The sequence below is a fragment of the Sciurus carolinensis genome, chromosome 19, assembly GCF_902686445.1.
Source record: "Sciurus carolinensis chromosome 19, mSciCar1.2, whole genome shotgun sequence".
In the NCBI taxonomy this organism is placed as follows: domain Eukaryota; kingdom Metazoa; phylum Chordata; class Mammalia; order Rodentia; family Sciuridae; genus Sciurus; species Sciurus carolinensis.
In genome coordinates this window covers 16,321,218-16,339,654 of record NC_062231.1, presented here as the reverse complement: position 1 = coordinate 16,339,654, position 18,437 = coordinate 16,321,218, and the positions used below count along the sequence as shown (strand labels likewise).

The following is an 18,437-nucleotide window of genomic DNA, read 5'->3' as shown; positions in this document are numbered from 1 at the left end:
CTGAGCCACTTCTTCCCAGATGATCTCTCAATCTCATTTTTTACTTTTTTCAGGGTAAATAAAGCCTAGCTGAAGAGTTTGACCTTGGACCACTAACCCTCCCTCATCATTTCCTCCTCTACCTATTGGAAACCCTAATAATCCATGAGGCAACGATGAGGCCGCTGTATAAAACGAGTCCATGGGGGCATCTATTAAATAAGTCTGGGGCTCTCTTACTCCCAGAATAAGTAGGATTTGCATTCAAACAAGTTACAAGAAGCCACTTGTATTTTAGAAATGTTAAAAGAGCAAAAATCCTAACTCCTCAGAATCTCCTCTCCTCTTTGGTGGCTGAAGAACTTGCCCAGGTTCAGAAAAGTTAGCCCAAGTCAAGGCTGCAGCAAGCCACCTGCCTCCGCCCCTCCCTCCCCACACCCCCCAGGACAAGGCAGAAAGGGTGGTGGCAAGGGGAACACTGCTCAGCATTTATTTTTGGACCCAGCTCACTAAAAATACCTCCGCCTTCTTGTTTGATCACTCTCCCTTTTGACCTGAATGGATCGCCCAGCCTGCCGCCTGCCCCACCCTCTGCTCGTTGTCTTTTAAAGGAGAAGGGCGTGGGGACGGATTCCTGCCCCCGCAGCCGGGACAGATGTGAGCCGCCCTGGGCAGACAGGGGCTGCGGCCACACTGACGTCAGGGCCCAGCTCTGCTCCGCTGGCAGCCTCCCGGCAGAGGCCACCCAAAGGGAGGGGAGCAGCCTCACGCTGGGATTGGCTGGCCCTGCGCGAGCGGGCACGCGGATTGGCTGGAGAGGTTTTAGAGGGAGTCCGGCTCTCCAATTAAAGCAGCCCGGCTGGGCCCCGCGGAGCACAGAGCTCCCCCTACCTGGGCCGGCGAACCTGGCCATTCAGACACCCGCTGTCCCCGCTGCGCGCCCTTGCACTTCTGCCTGAGAAGCCAGGCGCTGCCTCTCCATCCCGGAGGAAGATGGCAAAAGTGACTAAGAACCTCAACCCACGCTTGCAGAAGGTGAGCTGAGATCTGTCTGAATCTACCCAGATTCTTTTTCTGGCTTCTCCTTTCCATCGCTGAGCAGGGAGGTAATGAGAAATTCATAAAATTCCAAGACTTAACAGAAAACAAAAAAAGTTAGGAATACATGTGTGAGCTCACAGGCACACACCTCCACATTCACTCTTTAAATCATTGTTAAAGTATTTGCAAAGGGTGTTTGTTCTTTGATGATGCTAATTAAAACTGAATTAAGGTAAAACTTGTGGGGCGGTTACTCCTCTGGTTCATAGAGGGAAAAGTTCTAGCTTCTCTGGTCCTGGCCATCTCTGGAGTGGTTAAAGTGAGGGTTGAGGGCGTGTAATATCTTCCCAAGGAGAAGACTTCTCTTTTGCTGCCATCCTCGTGTTTGTGGATTCCCACCAACTTACATGCACACAGTTTCTTTAGTTGGTGATTTGGCGGTGGCGGCATTTCTAGGACAAGGGAACTAATTTCTGTCCCCAGGGTCTGTGCATTTCCCTTTCAAGAAGGGCTGGCCAGCAGCCCAGAAGGTCACGGGTAAATTACTGCAGGAGGAGCCTGCAGCTGTGCCCTGTAGCTCCAAAACCCACTGGTTGCTCACCTGAACGCACTTGGGAGGCTTAAAAGTCATGAAGAGTAAAGGAATAGAGACAAGTGAGGCCTGACAGAAGGAGAAACTGAGGGGCAGGGCTACAGAGAGTTGGTTCCATCAGGCCACAGACTATCAGAGAAGCCTTAGGTATTCAAACCCTGGCTCCGCATTTTTTAAGCAACACACGATGTTGACCAAGTCACTTTTCTGAGCCTGTTACCCCATCTCTAAAGTAGGATTGATAGACCCCACTTCCCTCACAGCAGCCATAACAGCAATGGTAACGTTTTCTGCAATCATTACACAAAACAGTAATTATTAAATTCTGATTTCAGAAAATTCAGTCTTTTAGGACACAGTCCTCCTTAGATATCTGCCATTATCTGTGAGGTAGAATATGAGGCAAAAAAAAAAAAAAAAAAAAAATCACATCAGAATCAAAATGACAGGCAATTCCTTAGAGGCCCTGCATTTACCAACTTAGAATCGTGCCCTTCTATAGATGACCTGCCGCAGACCTCCAGAGAGGCCAGTGAATCCTTGTGCATGCATATGCCAAGTCACATTTAATCTGGGCATCTCTCTGGAATGTACCCTGCCCCATTGCATTTGCCGGACTATTTGCAGAATCGAGTCATCTCTCCTTCTATGGGACTCCCATAACACTTTGGGCCTTTGGAAGGTACCCATCAGTTTCTACCTACTAGTGAGTTTCCTGTGCTCTGCTCTCACTTCTATACATTTTTCTGAAGTTCTTGAGGGCAGACCTTTCTTGATAATCTCTCCCCCAACCCAGCACTTCATGCCACACAGTGGAACTCAAAAAACTGAATGAACCACGGAGAATATCTGGTCCCCCGTGTTTGCACTTGGGATATTACATGCATAAGGTTTTGTTTTTTTTTTTTTAAACTTGTTGCATTGTAGAATACACATTTGAACTGCCTCTCCCAAGAGTCCAGGGCTAAGGTGACAGTTTCATTGTCCTCTGGAAAGTAAGATGATTCCTGGTCTTTGGACAATAAGATCATGGGGAGTATATGAAGTCTGAAGAAGTCTCTGGAAACCTCCCTGCTCTTGGAGGAAGTCTTGTTTTTATTTTCCTTTGCATAGAAGAGTGTGATTATCTGGATTGGAGGTGGAATAGACTCTCCTTGTTACACTCTAGAGCCAATTCCTCTGGCCTGCGAAGGGTTTATTTTCCATTTAGATCCAATTACAGGCTTAAAGAAAGAATGTGGTATGGAGAGATGAAAGGGTGGATATTTTTTACCTCTTGGGATTGCAACAATCTGGGGGGAAGAGCACTTTGTAGATTATCCAATGCGTTCAACCCCAAAAGTGGAGGGATGGGAAGGGAGTTAGAGAGTAGCTCGCCTTCCTGAACTCGTACAGCAGTGACTAAGTACTATTCGTATCAACAGCATGCTGAAGAGAGTTTTATTGCATATTTACTTTTTAAATCTGTAACAGTGGGGGGTGGTTACAACATTTGGCTTCAGGATGCATAATCACACTTAGACATTTTGAAACAATTTCATAGACTCTTCAAGCTGCAAGGGACCTATTTACAAAATGAGAAATGGCTTGAAATGGCACACACACGGTCTCTGCTGTTCTGTTCCCAAAGAATTGGGAGGGGTGGGAATCCCCAGCAGCTGGAAAGTCATAAAAAGGTCTTCAAGAGAGAACAAAAACTCCAAAACTCGAGTAGCCTTAGAGATGATCTGTTTAAACCCCGAAAGGCAGGCTGAGGGACTCAGAGGAGGTCACAAACATTCATGAGCTGGGTGGCAGTTTCTGAGTGTCTCAACCATACTGAGCCAAATGCTCCATTGACTGCTGTTGAGCTGACATCTGCTTTTCCACTAGGAAAGAGAAGCTTCCCTAGCCCAGGGAGTTGGCTGAACATGGTGAAATTGCCAACATTCCTTGGTAACGAAGGGCCTTGAAGGCCAAATGCCATTACTTTTGCTGGAACCAAACATAATTATGCATTTGTTCTTCTACTGTTTATTAAGTAAAGTGGTCACTAGTGTAGTCTTTGGTCTCAGGTCTGGGTTCAAATCCCTGCCCCGCCACCTATTAGCTATTTGCTATGGGCAAGCTTATGAGCCTGAGTTTCTATCCTCACCTCGTTCGAAAATTGAGGCGTCAGCAGCAACATCTGCTTCCCAAAGTGACTGTGAAAATTAATAAGATGATGTATATAAAAGTTCAGCACATGAACACTCAATTAAAATTACCCAGTATTATTCTTGGCAGTGATGACATATTCAGTGGGTCTATAGAGGTTGAAAGAGTTTTTTAATGAATGGATGATGCACTTTTATTTATGACTGCCTCTCTGAAGAGCGCCCAACTTTCATTCAGCTGAACCCAAGCCAGATGACCAGTGAGCGCGCCTTCATTCTCCCCTAAGAGAGGCAAAATCTTCCAAGAACCAAGTCTCCTTCTGAACAGAGATTGCCAGTCATGGGCACTTCATTCTGGAGTCACAGAATGTTAAGGTTAGAGGAGGACTTGCAGTTCCCTTTCACTTTTTACATAAGGAAACTGAGACCCAGAGAGGTCAAACTCTGGCCTGGAAGTGGCTGGGAAGGGATGCTGAAGCTTAGTAGGTTCTGCAAGGATCTTCTGACGTCAAGGAGCCATTTGTGGGAATTGAGAAAGGAAGAGGACAAAGAGATCACAGGGCCTGCTCAGTCTTGACTGTGCACGACGTGCCCAGGATCTGGTTCCCAGGGTTCTGTCCTCACCCCTCAACACAAGGCTCAAGGGGCATTAACGTAACAGTACTTCCAAAGGCACTGCCAGGTTCAGCGGGGCGTCTCTACACTTCTCCACATGATGTCCCTCCTGGCTTTCCTGCCCTCTGGGTTAGTCCTCCCCTCTGTCCTCAGCCCTTCCTGCCTCACCTCCAGTTCCTGCAGTGTGCAAAACTGCTGGCAGGTGGCCCAGGGAAGCCTGTCCAACGTAAACACAGCTCCTCAAGAATTGCTGTTGGCTCCCTCACTCTTAAAAACATATTAAGCTGTCACTTAAAGATCTTAATAGCCAACACATTGGAGGCAAGCCCATAGGTGTATAAGCAACTCAGCCTCAAAGAGAGTCTTATTTAAAAGGAAAAAAAAAAAAAAAAAAAAAAGGGAAGAGAAGGGAAGGCAATGGAATTACCCAAGTTCCTCTTTAAAAAAAAAAAAAAAATTTAGTTGCAGGTAGACACAGTATCTTTTATTTTCTTTTTATGTGGTGCTGAGGATCGAACCCAGGCCCCACATGTGCTAGGTGAGCACTCTACCACTGAGCCCCCACCTCAGCCCTCCGAGGATCCTCTTAAAGGATCTCCAAAAACAGACGCTGAATCCATTACTTTGTAAAGTGCAGATTCTTGCCCTAGCATGCCGGCGTGTCTGAAGAGGTAAGGCCAGTGTATCTGCCACCTGTGATGGTGGAAGACAGGGAAAGATCTGGTCACAGGTCAGCTCTGGGTTTTAGTGTGAGCTATCTCAGCTCCAAAGCCAAAAGACCAGTGCAGGGCTTACCAGCATTCAGGCAGGTGGAAAACCAGGGAAGGCACAGTGGTCACCTCTAAGGAGGCTGTCATTTAATCTTCTCTCCACATTCGCTGACCAAAGGTGATAAGGAGGAAGGAGAACAGGAAGGGGTGGCTGCCACAATGGCGCTTGTGTGTGTCCTTCTTTGCCACCCCTACTCTGGCCACTTCCAGTGAGGATATTGTCCGGCATGCGGAAGTGAGGAAAGAATGGACTCCCAAAGAGGTATTCAGTTTGACTTTGGGAGGGAGGCTCCTCCTTTCTTTCCAACCCAAGTGTGCAAAATTATTTGCGTGTAATAAAGTGGAGACTTACCATGATGTACAGCAGGCCTTGCAAGTCCTTATTCCCCACCATTCATCCAACGCCAATGAAATATTTATTTCAAGAATAGATTTCTGGTGGGGGGGGGGCAGGGCGGTGAGTCATTACAATACCCAGGCATCTACTCGCCGGGTGACTATGCACAGGTCACTATTCCTAGGAAGCAGCACAACTTGGGTGAAAACCAAGATTGCTTCTGCCTGCAGCATGCTGACCTTTCCTTGACAACAGCCATCCACCCGCATAACAAGTCCCTTCCACTGAAAGCAGAATTGCAGAGCCATTTTTAGGACACCCCAGAGGAGGAGACAGCTGTCACTCTTGAATCACCTTCCTTTGTAAACATTCCGCCTTTACCTTTCATCTGATACCAGGAAGAAACATGGCAGGCAACTGCCACCACCTCACCAGAGGTAGGGCTACCAGCCACCTCTAGAGGGCTCACTCAAAACCAGGGCATTTCCTTAACATCATATATGTAGACGATTCCTGGTGTTGTGAACCACTCTTGGAATCACACCTATCAACAGCGTGACTCTGCAGGAGATACAGAAAATGCTTTCTATGAAACTTTGATGGAAGGAGTTGGGTCTCACATGGGCACTGAGATTCTTTTAGCGGCTGAAACGTGTATTTAGTACCTAAATATCTGATGCAGAAGCAATATTTTTGCAAAAACAGAAATGATAATGCAATCGCTAAGCTTTTGAAAATCCTGAATCAACTCCTTGTCTCTTATCTGCTCTTTTGGATGAGAAGTGAACCCTGTCATATTTTTTTTTCCCCCTCAGAAAGAATGTGTTTGTTCTTACTTCCATCAACAATTTGGCTTCCTGTCTCCCCAAAGACTTATCTGCTCTCTGTGAAGACAGATGAGTTTAGGGGAAAGCAAAAGAGAGGCAGGAAAGACATCTTTTGAAAGCTCAGAGGTTGCCTGACATATTCTCACACATTTTCTCATCTAGCCTTAAGGACCACTGTTACAAAAAAAAAATTAGTATTATTTTTGCATATGAGTAAATTGAGACTAAGTTTAAAATGACTGGCCTAAGTTCACATAACGACAGGTTAAGAAGTCAAATATAGACCTCTCTGCTTCTAAGACTTATTCACCAGCAGCAGAAATCTGGTGGAGAAGGAGCTTCACACACAAGTCAGGTTCTCCCAACTTACTGAACTCACTGATTGGCTAAGGGGAGCTGCCCAGAATTTCCTGTTGTTACCAGGCATCTCTACCTCTCTGATATCTCTTGGTCACCACCATGAGTATACTGTCACCCTTACCAAGTCAAAGCCATCCATGTCTTGGGTATTTAGTAAGGACTTCCTAGATTTCTCTTGCTATTCTAGAAGGCTCATAGAACTCTCTAGGTAAGTGACTGGTAGAGGGACCCTTTAAGGAATTGCATCTATTATCCTCACACTTAAAAAAGAAAATCCTAGAGCTCCTATACCCAGAGATTCCAGGAAGCTCTAGCATGGGGAGTAGGCTTGGCCTCAGAATGCCTGATCAATTTCAGCTTGCCTGGTCAGCCTGACTCATGGTCCACCCAAAACGTGTGAATTAGACAAGCAAACCACAGCCCAGGAAGTTGGGTCTCACATGGGCACTGAGATTCTTTTAGCGGCTGAAACGTGTATTTAGTACTTAAATATCTGATGCAGAAGCAATATTTTTGCAAAAACAGAAATGATAATGCAACCAGGACATACTTTAAAAGGAAACAAAATCACTAAAGGGGAAGAAACCAAAGTCTTCATTTGGCAAGTTGTTCTTCTGAATGACAAGGAGGGAGCAGTTCCCAACCCCTGGCGGTTGTTTCAAATCTACATGATTTGTTTATGGATTGATTTTTTTTCTTCTCTTCTTTAACATATTGGATCCTTTTTAAAATGTATCTTTGGAAACAAATGCACAGGAATCACTGCATAAAAGAGCTGAGTAGATGCTAATGATCAACTGGTGTACCTGAAATTCACACTGACATAATTAAGTGGTCCCAGGACCAAGACGCTTCAACTCACTGCAACTTTTATGAATGGAGGAGAAAAAGGTATATTTTCTCTGTCACTTCCATACCTGGAGTGTCCCAATTTTGTGTCAACCTCATATCCTCAAACTTCAGAAGGTTGGGTAAACATTTTGGCTGTGACCTGAGATTTGGCCACAGGTTCAGAGGCCATTTTGAGGAGCAAAATATTCACACATTTGCAAGCATATAGATCTAGATATAACTGCCCGTTCTGCCATTGGCCAGGTTTACAGTCTTTGCCAGGTTACTAATCCTCCCTGGACCCCTGGTTCCTTACTTGAGAACAACAACAAACGATACCTCTGCATTTCAATGAAAGTTGGATGAGCTAAAGCAGGTTAAGTGCCTGTACGCACAGTAAGGAATCCCTATATACTTCTTCCCTCTGTTGTTGGTACCCCTCTCATCAGCACAAAGCAAAAATCTCTTAGGTCATTAAGCACTGGGACATGGGAAGACCGAGTTCGGTTTACCTACATCACATGTGGCTCCTGAGATATGCGATAGCAGGAATTTCTCTTCGTAGCTAAACTTGACCTTAGCCATAAACATACTCAGGCTGTATCATTATGCAAAATCATGAGAATGGCAACAGTTCATCTTGGGTGTCTTGCTCCTCCCCTGTCAAAAGCAGCCTTCACCTTGTCCAGTACCAGTCTGTGACCCCAGCTCTGGGATCTTACATAGGCGTTTACCCTCAGATGGCTTCCTTATGAGATTAGGGTGATAGCCACCAGCTTCTTCATGCGGCAGCTACTTATTGAGCATCTATTATGTGCCAGACACTGTGCTGTTGTACAAGACAGTGAATAAGAAAGGTTTGGACTCTGCCATGTAAATGCAAATCTGGTGGAATTCATTTTTCATAAAGCAGGAGATGGGCCAACTCATGACGGTGTTCTGTGATTCTGTGTGTTCCTTGACCTCAACACTGCCCAACACTCACACGACCAGAGGCCTTGAGCAGAAGGACGTCTGAGGCCAGGGGACTCCTGGCAGCTCTCAGGTGCTACTGGTAACCAGTGGCCTTTTCGGTTCTGTCGCACACGTGTAGAAGGAGACGCGCTGTCCACTCTCAGCACATGTCCTCAGAGACAACTGAACACCCTGGGCTCTATTTTTTCATGATGTTGATATTAGGGACACCAAAGGGCAAAAGCATGGGGGAAGTGAGAAAGGTCTCCTGTCTGGCTGATTCTCTTAAGAAGAGAGCGTCTATTTGGGCTACATGACTAAGTGGCGTTCCTAGGCACTGGTTCATAAGACTGACCACTGAGGTGACTGACCTGAGTAATCTGCTGGCTGAAAGGGGTGGAGGGAAGGTGGATGCCAGTTCTACCCTCTTCCTGGAGGACAGCCAGCCCACCCCAGCCCAGGCTCCATAGCCATCGATCTCTGTGTTAAAGGAATCTGGCTCTAATGAAGGAGAGGCCAACACTGGAGGCTCCTTATTTTAGAAGAAGAATGGGAGGGACATTTTTTGGAAATCTTGTTAGTAGATAAAGGAGAGGTTTGTAACCAGGAATCTATGAGTAGAAATGAGAGTATCAGGGAACTTGAATGAGAAAAAAAAAAAAATTCATCTTTATATCCATAACTTCTCATTGAAATTAGCATTTTCTTCTATTATGCAAGAAGGCAAAAGGCCTAGAAGTTTATAAGACCCTCTGCCTTTGATCCCAATGAAATCAGGTATTTTCATATCCTATTATCCAGCTGAGATGGGTCCTTGACCTACCATTTACACTCATCCCTACCCCTACTCTGAAATGACAGTAATTAGTTCCACTGCTGTATCTCAATAATTAATTTCATGTTACCAAATTCCAGATATGGTTTTATATGGTGATATTACTTCAGTACAGTTGGTTTCCTTTGTAACTGTATTTTGTGCATTTAAAACATTGTTTTGAGGAGAGATGCTTTCATATCCAGACAACCAAAAGAGCCCCAAAATATTAAGATCCCCAAGATAAAGCTTTAACAGTATTATACACATGCACACAAAAAATTCATGTGTGTATACATGCATACATGTATATTTGTATGTACACACATACGAATATACACGCACATGTATATACACATATGTATACACACACATATCTATGATGAATTGAGATCTGAGGCTCTTGGAGTAGAAAAACTGCATTCAGATCCCAATTCTGCCCCTTGTTCCCAGTGAACATTAGCTCTGAGCCTCAGTTTCTTCAGTAAAATGGGCCTAAACATCATTGTACTCGTTATAATAATCTGTTAAGTTCTTAGCACAGTATTTGACATACAATGAATGTGTGTTAAACTAATTATCATTGCCATAAAAAGAGCTAATAAACTAAATGTGGTGGTGCACTCCTAAAATCCCAGCTACCTGGGAGGCTGAAGAAGGAGGAACACAAGTTTGAGGCTGGCTTGGGTAACTGCATAAGCCTCTGTCTGAAAATTAAAAATAAAATGAGCTGGGGATGTAGCTTAGTGGTAAAATGCCCCTGACTCAATTTCTGGTTCAAAAAAATTCCAAACATTATTTTAATGAAACTTTCTTACCTAACTTGATTTAGCCAACTTTAAGAATTTAGTTTGTTCAAACATGCATTCTCCAATTGTTATGTTTTGTTTTGGGAAATAGAGAAATAAAAGGACAGGACTCCCCGAACCAGAGGAACCTAGTTGAATTCTCAGAATCACAGCAGCACCTAAAGACCTGAACCAGAGGTTTGAAAGTGGGACTGAGAAAGAACAGAAGAGGAAGTAGTTAATCTTACCTGGGGAGGTGAGGGAAGGTCTCCCAGGGAGGCGATATGTGAGCTGAGTGTTGAAAGACAAGGATGAATGAGGATCGGGTCACAGTCCAGTTCTGTGCCTTCCAAAACCAATACTCATATTCTCCAGCATAGCTGACGTCTAACTTGGAAGTATCATTTCTCTTAGTGGAGATACATTCCAGGGTAGCCATCCATTCACAGAGGTATATCTTTTGTTTTCTTATCCGAAAACTTATTCTTTTTCCTCAACCAAACCCCTTTGGGGTGGCCAGACAGCAGAGCCTGCCACATGGAGTGCAGAAAACTTCTTACAACTTTGACTCAAGAACCTCCCAGGCACAGCAAAAGAGTTCCAGCAAACTCACTTGAATTTTTGCAAAAAGATCTAGGAAAAAAAAAAAGAGAGAGAAAACCGATCACGTGCAATCTATGTGGAAAGAAGGAAACAAACACTCTGTGATACTTAGCATGTTATGCATGTGACACAGGAACTCTCTCTAGTACACATGGGAGGTGTGCACCCCTTGAAAATCAAATGTCACTTAAACCTCAGTTTGGAGAACAGAAGTCTCAAGTAGGATTCTAGCTGCATTAAGAGGATGAAAATCAGCCTTCTGAAATATGGGAGTGTGGTGGACCAGATTCAGAATCTTGCACTGAAACCCTTTCTCTCACAGAGTACTTACTTCAGACTTGGTCTGAAAATACAGGTTCCAGTCAGACCAAGGGGCACACATCTGTAATCCCAGCAACCTGGGAGGCTGAGGCTGTAGGATCACAAGTGTGAAGCCAGCCTGAGAAGCTGAGTGGCATTCTCGGCAACTTAGCAACTGTCTCAAAATTTAAAAAATTAAAAGGATTGGGGATATAGCTCAGTGGTAAAACACCCCACTGGGTTCAATCCCCAGTCCCATAAAGTAGCTCCCAACTATTGAAATCGCCATCAGCAAGAGAATGGGTAAACAAATTGTTTTCTATTTATACACGAGAATACTAATAAGTCATTTCTAAAAATCTGACATACGCAACAGCACAGGCAATCTGTATTGGGTAGAAGAAGCCAGAAACAAGGCCATGGGACACCATATAATTTCTTTTATATAATGTTCAAATCAGGCAAAGCTAAATCAGTCAGAAGAGTGGTCACTTTTATAAGAAGAAGTGATTATTGACTAGAGAGGGGCATGAGGGAAACTTCTAGAGCACAGGAAGTGTGGTCCCATGGGATCTACATATAATCAAGTACCTATTGTGAGACTTGTGAATTTTTACTGTATGTGATTTTTACTTTGAAGCACCACCAGAAAATACAAAAGGCAATATTTGATAATCAGTAGGAAAGAAAAACACATATATGGTTGTATGTATACATATCAATTTATATATCTACGTATATATCTACATAATCTAACTACGCGCGCGTACACACACACACACACACACACACACACACACACACACACACACATAAGCAGCACAGGAGGTGGGTCAGAGGGGTTGAGGAGTTCCTGCTGCAGGCCCATGGATATATCAAATGAAGGGAGAACTCTGTCCCAAGGACCTGCCACTAAGACTCTTCCAAATCCTTCCTTTGACATTGAAGTTTCTATACAGTGGATCCCTTTGCAGCCATGCATTCCCCTTCGACATTCTTCTTCCCCCAAACTGATCTTCCACTCATTCCCTGAATATATTATTTCTTGCCCACACACCTGCTGAGAAAGCCCCCTTCCCCACGGGCCCAGCTTCCTTCCAGCCCCCAAGCCTCTCCATTTCTGTCCTCTGAACTCCCAGCGTGCTGTTACACTCCCACTCCACAGACATTTAATTTTCTGAATGGCCCCGTGAAAGAGAGAAGAGGAGGGGAAAGAGAGAGGAGAGAAGGAGAGAGAGAGTGGCTGGGGCAGGCCGGGGAGCTATTCTTAGGTAGTGGAATTTCGTGGGCTACTAACAATCTGGACAATGACGGAGGAGGAAGTTGGCGGGCTAGCAATCTAGGTCTTAAGATGGTGTGGGGGAGGGAGAATAATGGCGGCAGCAAAGTGGCAGGGCAGAGATGGCTGCAGCCTTGTTGACCCATTGTCCCTTCACCCTGGACCATCCACGACTACGGCCATGCCCGCTTAACTCCTGGGCCTTGATACCCTGTTTAGACTGAAGTTCTCCATGGGGAAGCTCCTTGAGGGATGGAAACCATGCCTTCGTCCCCTTCCTGTGCTCCCTGAAAGCCTGGTAATGTCCCCAGATAGAAAAGAGAAGGACTAGAGTGAAGACATGGGGCGAAGGCAAAGTACGGGAAGAGTAAGAAGAGTGTCCCTCCCTGAGAGGACGGGAAGAGGAGCCATAAAGTCAGATGTGGAATGGAGTAGGGGGGACCATTAAGCTCTTTCAGTGCCACTCAGTGGGACGCCCACGCTTGTGGCTTTCTCTCGAGCCTTGTGATTGGTAGACCTGGGCCAGAACTGGCAAAGTCCTAATGGGGTGGGAAAGTGGGAGGGAGCCTCCTTGGGAGGATTTAGGAGGGATCTTAAGATGAAAAGGAAATGAAAGTGAGAGGTGGAGAAGGGCGGCCTGCCAAAGCAGACCCTGAGATTTTGCTGTTTTACTGCCAAAACAGACCCCGAAGTTTTGCCCCGGGTTTGATTAACCTCCTTCAAACCCATCTACTGAAGGACTGGCTGTCGGCAGTGGATGAACCAACCCTTGATTTGTTTCCCCTGTTCAAACAACTCACCAGAGGTGCCTCTGAACTCGGGGCCCTCTCTTTGGGGTTGGAAGTCCCCAGAGAACAAGCTTCAATGGTTTCCAGGCGCTGGGGAGGCAGCTGGCCGGGATCGCAGAAGTCCTGGTCCCCCTGAGAGACAGGAGCCAAAGGGAGGACCCAAAACTGGCTTCAACAGAGTCCAGACCACTCCTAGCTCAGACTGATATCTACTTTTAAGTTTCTAGTCCTTGATGAATATTTATACCAAAATAGGGCCAGTGGAAAAGTTCCATCTGCACGGATTTTAAGAGTTTTGCCTTTCCTCAGCCACGTTGACCAAACTCAGGAAAGTGGGGGAAACTTTGCCAAGTACACGCTCTTTGAAGTGCAAGAAATTCTGAGAAGGCCCTGGGCCATCGTATTTCTTCTTATCCTGAAGACTTAAAGTTGGCATTCCTTTTTTTTTTAAAGAAATGCTGAATATCAACACCTCTTGGTGCTTTATAATTTTAGCCAAGTCTTTGACACCATGCTAACCAGGAACATTCTTTTTTAAAGGATTGCGTAAGTCTATTCAAAGTTTTGCGGGGTGAAATGGCTGTGTTGGTTGGTATTTGAAGATATTTTAAACATCTAAATGATCTGATGAATCACTTTTATTGTCCTCTTTACTTTGCTCGTAGAGAAATGGCTGGTTGTTCTTAGTTTTTTATTCATCATTTCCTACTCCTCAAGGTCAAAATACTGGAAACTTCCCTGTGTCCTGCTCTTGATGTGAGGGGCTCCTTCTTCTTGCAGGAGGCCTGTTAGTGCTTTTATGATGCAGAGGTCATGTGCGAGGAATTAGGCTGTGTCATTTTTTTTTTCTAATATTTCCATCAATCCCATTTTATAGGCGAGTAAATTGAGATTTAGAGGGATTAGAGAAATTGCCACCATTGCAAAGTGAGTCATTGATGAACAGGAATTAAGTGTAGGAAACTTAATCCAAAGCCCGTCCCTCTGTACTTAATTCATTTCCAGGCTTCTACAATTTTATGTTATGAATTTGGCCACAAGTTGAATGCAGTCAATACCCAGATGTGCATTAACAACACGGAAACCCATCAGGCCATTTCCCCCTTTCCTGGTCTTCCATCCTTCTGATTATGTCAAGGAGAAAGTGTCCATGGGACATTTACAATGCCTTTAAATGCTCACCCAACTTCCCAGTAAAGAGGTGGTGAGCAGTCTCTGTGCTTCTCCAAGGCAATTGTATCCAGCTAGAATTTAATGATATTGTTTCATTACTTCTATTACCTTCCCTGGTGGTCTCATGGTTAGAATGTGGCGCTCTCATTGCTTCCTATATTTTTTGTGACGACCTTCTACTGTTTAATGCACTTTACAGGTAGGGATACTTTTCAAAAAGTAATAAGTGTAATGGAAAATCATAAGCAAGTAATCACAAGATGATATACAGGAGGACAAAATCCAAGAAGGAAAGATGTAGGGTTTTACAAACACCTCGTCTCTGAGCCTCCTGATCTCTACAGCACCTGGCAGTTTTCAAGATATCTTTTGTGTATTATCAAATGTGATGGCCATAATGACCCTGTGAGGCAGGTAGGGATTATGACTCATTTTAAAGATGGAAAAAGTCGAGGTTGAAAGAGCAGAAGCTGCTTGTGGGGGTCACATAGGTAATGCATAGTGTAGACAAAGTTCAAGTTCAAGGTTTCAGGCTCTAACGTGCACAGAGCAGCCCCAACACGTGGTCAGCAAATGATCTCAAGGGCAGGAGTGAATGAAGGGATATTTCAAAGCAATAAGTCAAGACCAGAAATGCCATGGAAAGTCTGCAAAGCTTACTGATTCTCTCAAACTGGCCTGAGTTGTCTACATTTCCCAGTAGTTGAATATATTCCACTTCATGAAGAAACCCACAACGGAGTTTCTCTAGAGAAGTCTGATTTCCCCTCTTTAGTAAGTCACCTTCCAGAAGGAAAAGGATCTAACTCTTTCATCAGAGGATCATTTCTTACCCTCTGGGTACCACCATGCAAGGGCTGACACAGACAGCCCAACAAAGACAACCCAGGTTCTGAAATAAGAAGGAAAGTGTTTTTTGTTTTGTTTTTGTTTTCCCCAAGTCTACTATGAGTGGTGATTGAGATTCAGCCATCAGATCCAGGTAACCGGATGGAGAGGGACACCATTGACACAGGAGAACCAGGGTTTCTGCTACCAAAGAGGGCAAGTGGCCATCCCATGGGCTCAGGCACAAGGAGATTCCAGGCACTGAAGATGCACCTGGAGAGAAGGCGAGAGCTGGATAGAAGAGCTGAAACCATCGGGGCAGATCCCAAAAGCCTGCTGCTAGAATCCTGTAGGGAGAAGGGAGCCACTAAAGATGCACTGCAGAGAGGATGGTCCAGCCAAGGGGAGCTATAACTGGGAAAACCAGAGGAAACCAGGATGGCTTTAGGTTTTTCCCCTCTAACAACTTCGGCAGGCATCAGCCTCGGGTGGAGCCTCTCTACTATGTTTTAGCTTTTGATGTGACAAGAAGCACTGATGCAGGGAGAAAACAAGCTGTCGAAGAAACTGCCTACACACGTTTTATTGAGAAGCTACTATGTGCAAGGGATTACTCTAAGGACTGGCAGTAGAGCAATGAACTAGGCATAGCAGGGCCCTGCCCTCAAAGAAACTACAGTCTGGCAGGAAAGAGTGACATTGGAGAATTACAGACCAGAGGAAATCATTACCATCATGATGGTACTAGAGAAAAGTGCAATGCCCCAGGTTTTTAAAGATGAGATCATGGAGGTAACTGAAAGACAGTGAGGAATGTGTTAGATGAAGGAAGAAAAAAGTGGTCCAAGCAGAGAGGGAAGTTCAGGGGGACAGGCTCAGTGGTATACAGGAATTTGGCCTCTTTCCTAGGGCGGGCTATGGTTAAAGGATATTCCCAATTTACTCAAGAGATAATTTTCTGGAAAATAACTTGGCTTCTGCAATTCTCATTTTACATCTGAACCGAGTCCCATGAGTTTCAAAACTGGGCATTGCAAGAGAATTATTTGCAAAGTGACAGACTATCCACTAATTTCTTTCATAAAACTGGGCTTAAAGAAAAAAAAAGAAAGAAAGAAAGAAAGAACACAGCCTAAAAATTCTGTTAGGGTCTTTCAGTTCTAAGAACCTATGATTTTCTTAAATGCAGAATTCAAGTATGTACAGGGGAACAATCAAAGGAAGGAACAAATATCTGAACTGAAAAGTGTATTTCGTGTTAGTTTTAAAAACATGTTGGCAAAAAAGAGAGAAGGAGTCATTTATAAGTAGGATTTCTGTTTTAAACCCGAAAACACCTTGCTAAATACACAGCCACGAAGCACAAATGTTATTTTACAAAATCTTTACCATGGAGGCATTGATGTTGATTGAGGTGTGTGTGTGTGTGTGTGTGTGTGTGTGAATGCTTCCATTGTCCATAAGTGAACCAGCAATTTAGGTCTGAGATTCCCAGCAGGAAGCAGTTGTGTAAGCTAAAGGCCTCAGACTTCTAATAACAGTGCTGAACATTTATATGGCATATTTCCTTTTAAGATATTAAGATTCAGACAGGAAAGATTTTTTAAAAATCCTCCAACTTGGTGTTCTTAGTCTTCCCCCATTCCAAAATTAACTCCAATAAAAGTGTGTTATCCTTGGAAAGATCAGTAATGCTGCAAATTTAGAATTCACATGCACACACACACACACACACACACACACACACACATATACACATATAATTACATTTTTACAGAACGACATTCTTAAGATTTCAGGCTGCTAAAATCAGAAGTGTCTCATAAAACTGGGGGGTAAAATAAGTTAAGTATAGCTGGCCCTGGGATTATAGTTTTCTATTTCAGAAGATGTCTAAGAAGAGCTGAAATCTAAGAACCATGAAACCAATTAGATTTTAATTTCCAGGGGTAACCTGAAGACATGAGGCCTGTGGACCCCAACAGCTTGTTCTCGTTTAGGAAATAGGGGTGGAGGAGGGAGGAAGGAAGGAATTCCATAGGGACTTTATTTTTTCCTATCTCAACTTCCCCTAAGTTACTAGGTAGATCTCTGGATAAGATTCCCAGGGGGTTTCCATAACTACCGGCTCAGAATGAGAGCTTTAGTGTATCTTCCAAAAAACTGGCAAGGAAGGAAGAAAAGATAACCAAGGGAAAAAGATTATACAGGAAGTTCTGTAAGCAGGCAGGAAATGCAAGGTCAACTTTTGCCTATAGAAATCCCTAGAGTCAAATTAACTTTCTATAGACCTAAAGGAGTTAGTCAGTGAAAATAATGCCCACCCTCTGGGAATCTGGGTGGTCTCCAAAGATCCATTAAAATGTCCAGAGGTGGGAGGAAGTAGGCGGTAGGAGGACCATGCTCTCACTGATTAATTTAACTAAATCAGCCTCTGGGGGGGAAAAAAAAAAAAGAATGAACTTTTCTGGAAACTTGGGGAACTGTCAAACTGTCAAAAAAGAAACACACAGGAGAATGATTTTGCCCCCTCTTGGCTGGTTTTGTCTGCCTTTGCCCAATTCACTATTCTCATTAGCCTGGGTAGTGTCTGTAGCTCATACAGACGAGACTAAATGTCAAAGGAAAATATGAGTTTGGTCTTCAAAGTCCTATCACGTCAGTCTAGAGGGGTCTTGGACATAAGATTTGTGGACCTGCTTTGGATCCAAGGATGTGTAAACATGGCCTATCAGCAAGACGCTGGCAGCCCAAGAGGCTGGTTTCCTCTCTCCTCGGTCATCATTTGCACCCTGCCAGTAGAAAACTAAACAAAGAAGTCTGTGTCCCGCTAGGGACTGCCAACTTCCATGCACCATCACACAGATCCGATCCCCTAGCCCTGAATCACACCATTTAGGTTTCATAGGTGTTTGACTTGTTCCCTATCCCCTGTCTTTTCAAAGTGAACCCCAACCTCATCACCTTTGAAAGGTACAAGAGATATTCAGTGACTATTTCCAGGTTATGCCTTTTCTAGGGCTTTGGCTAATACACAGTGGGAGAGGGAACCCAGCCATGCAAAATATTCTATTCAATTCTGTAGCTCTTCTGCCCCAATGTCCTGCCTATCAGGACCTGCTCAGGGTTGAAAAACTTGGGAAAAAGTATTGGTTTGAATGTTACGCCTCTTTGCCTATTTGGGAGGGTAACAGCTAAAAAAAAGAATGAAATTATCACAAAGGAAAGAAAAGGGCTGGGGATATAGCTCAGTTGGTAGAGTGCTTGCCTTGGAAGCACTAAGGCCCTGGGTTTGATCCCCAGCACTGCAAAAAAAAAAAAAAAAGAAAAGAAAAGAAAAGAAAAGAAAAGAAAGTGATAGATAATCCCCCTTCATGCCTAACCAAGCACTTACAGTGTTTGCTTCATAATATGTCAAGTAAT

General features: G+C 44.2%; 1 protein-coding gene across 1 annotated transcript in view; it reads left to right on the top strand.

Moving 5' to 3' along the window:
* Nucleotides 1–848: 848 nt before the first annotated feature.
* Nucleotides 849–18,437, top strand: part of Lmcd1 (LIM and cysteine rich domains 1) — a 60,056-nt gene continuing 42,467 nt past the window's right edge. The window contains exon 1 of the mRNA XM_047534592.1: nucleotides 849–1,014. Coding sequence (XP_047390548.1) covers nucleotides 973–1,014 — 42 coding nt within the window. The 5' untranslated portion in view covers nucleotides 849–972. The remainder of the gene's footprint in view (nucleotides 1,015–18,437) is intronic.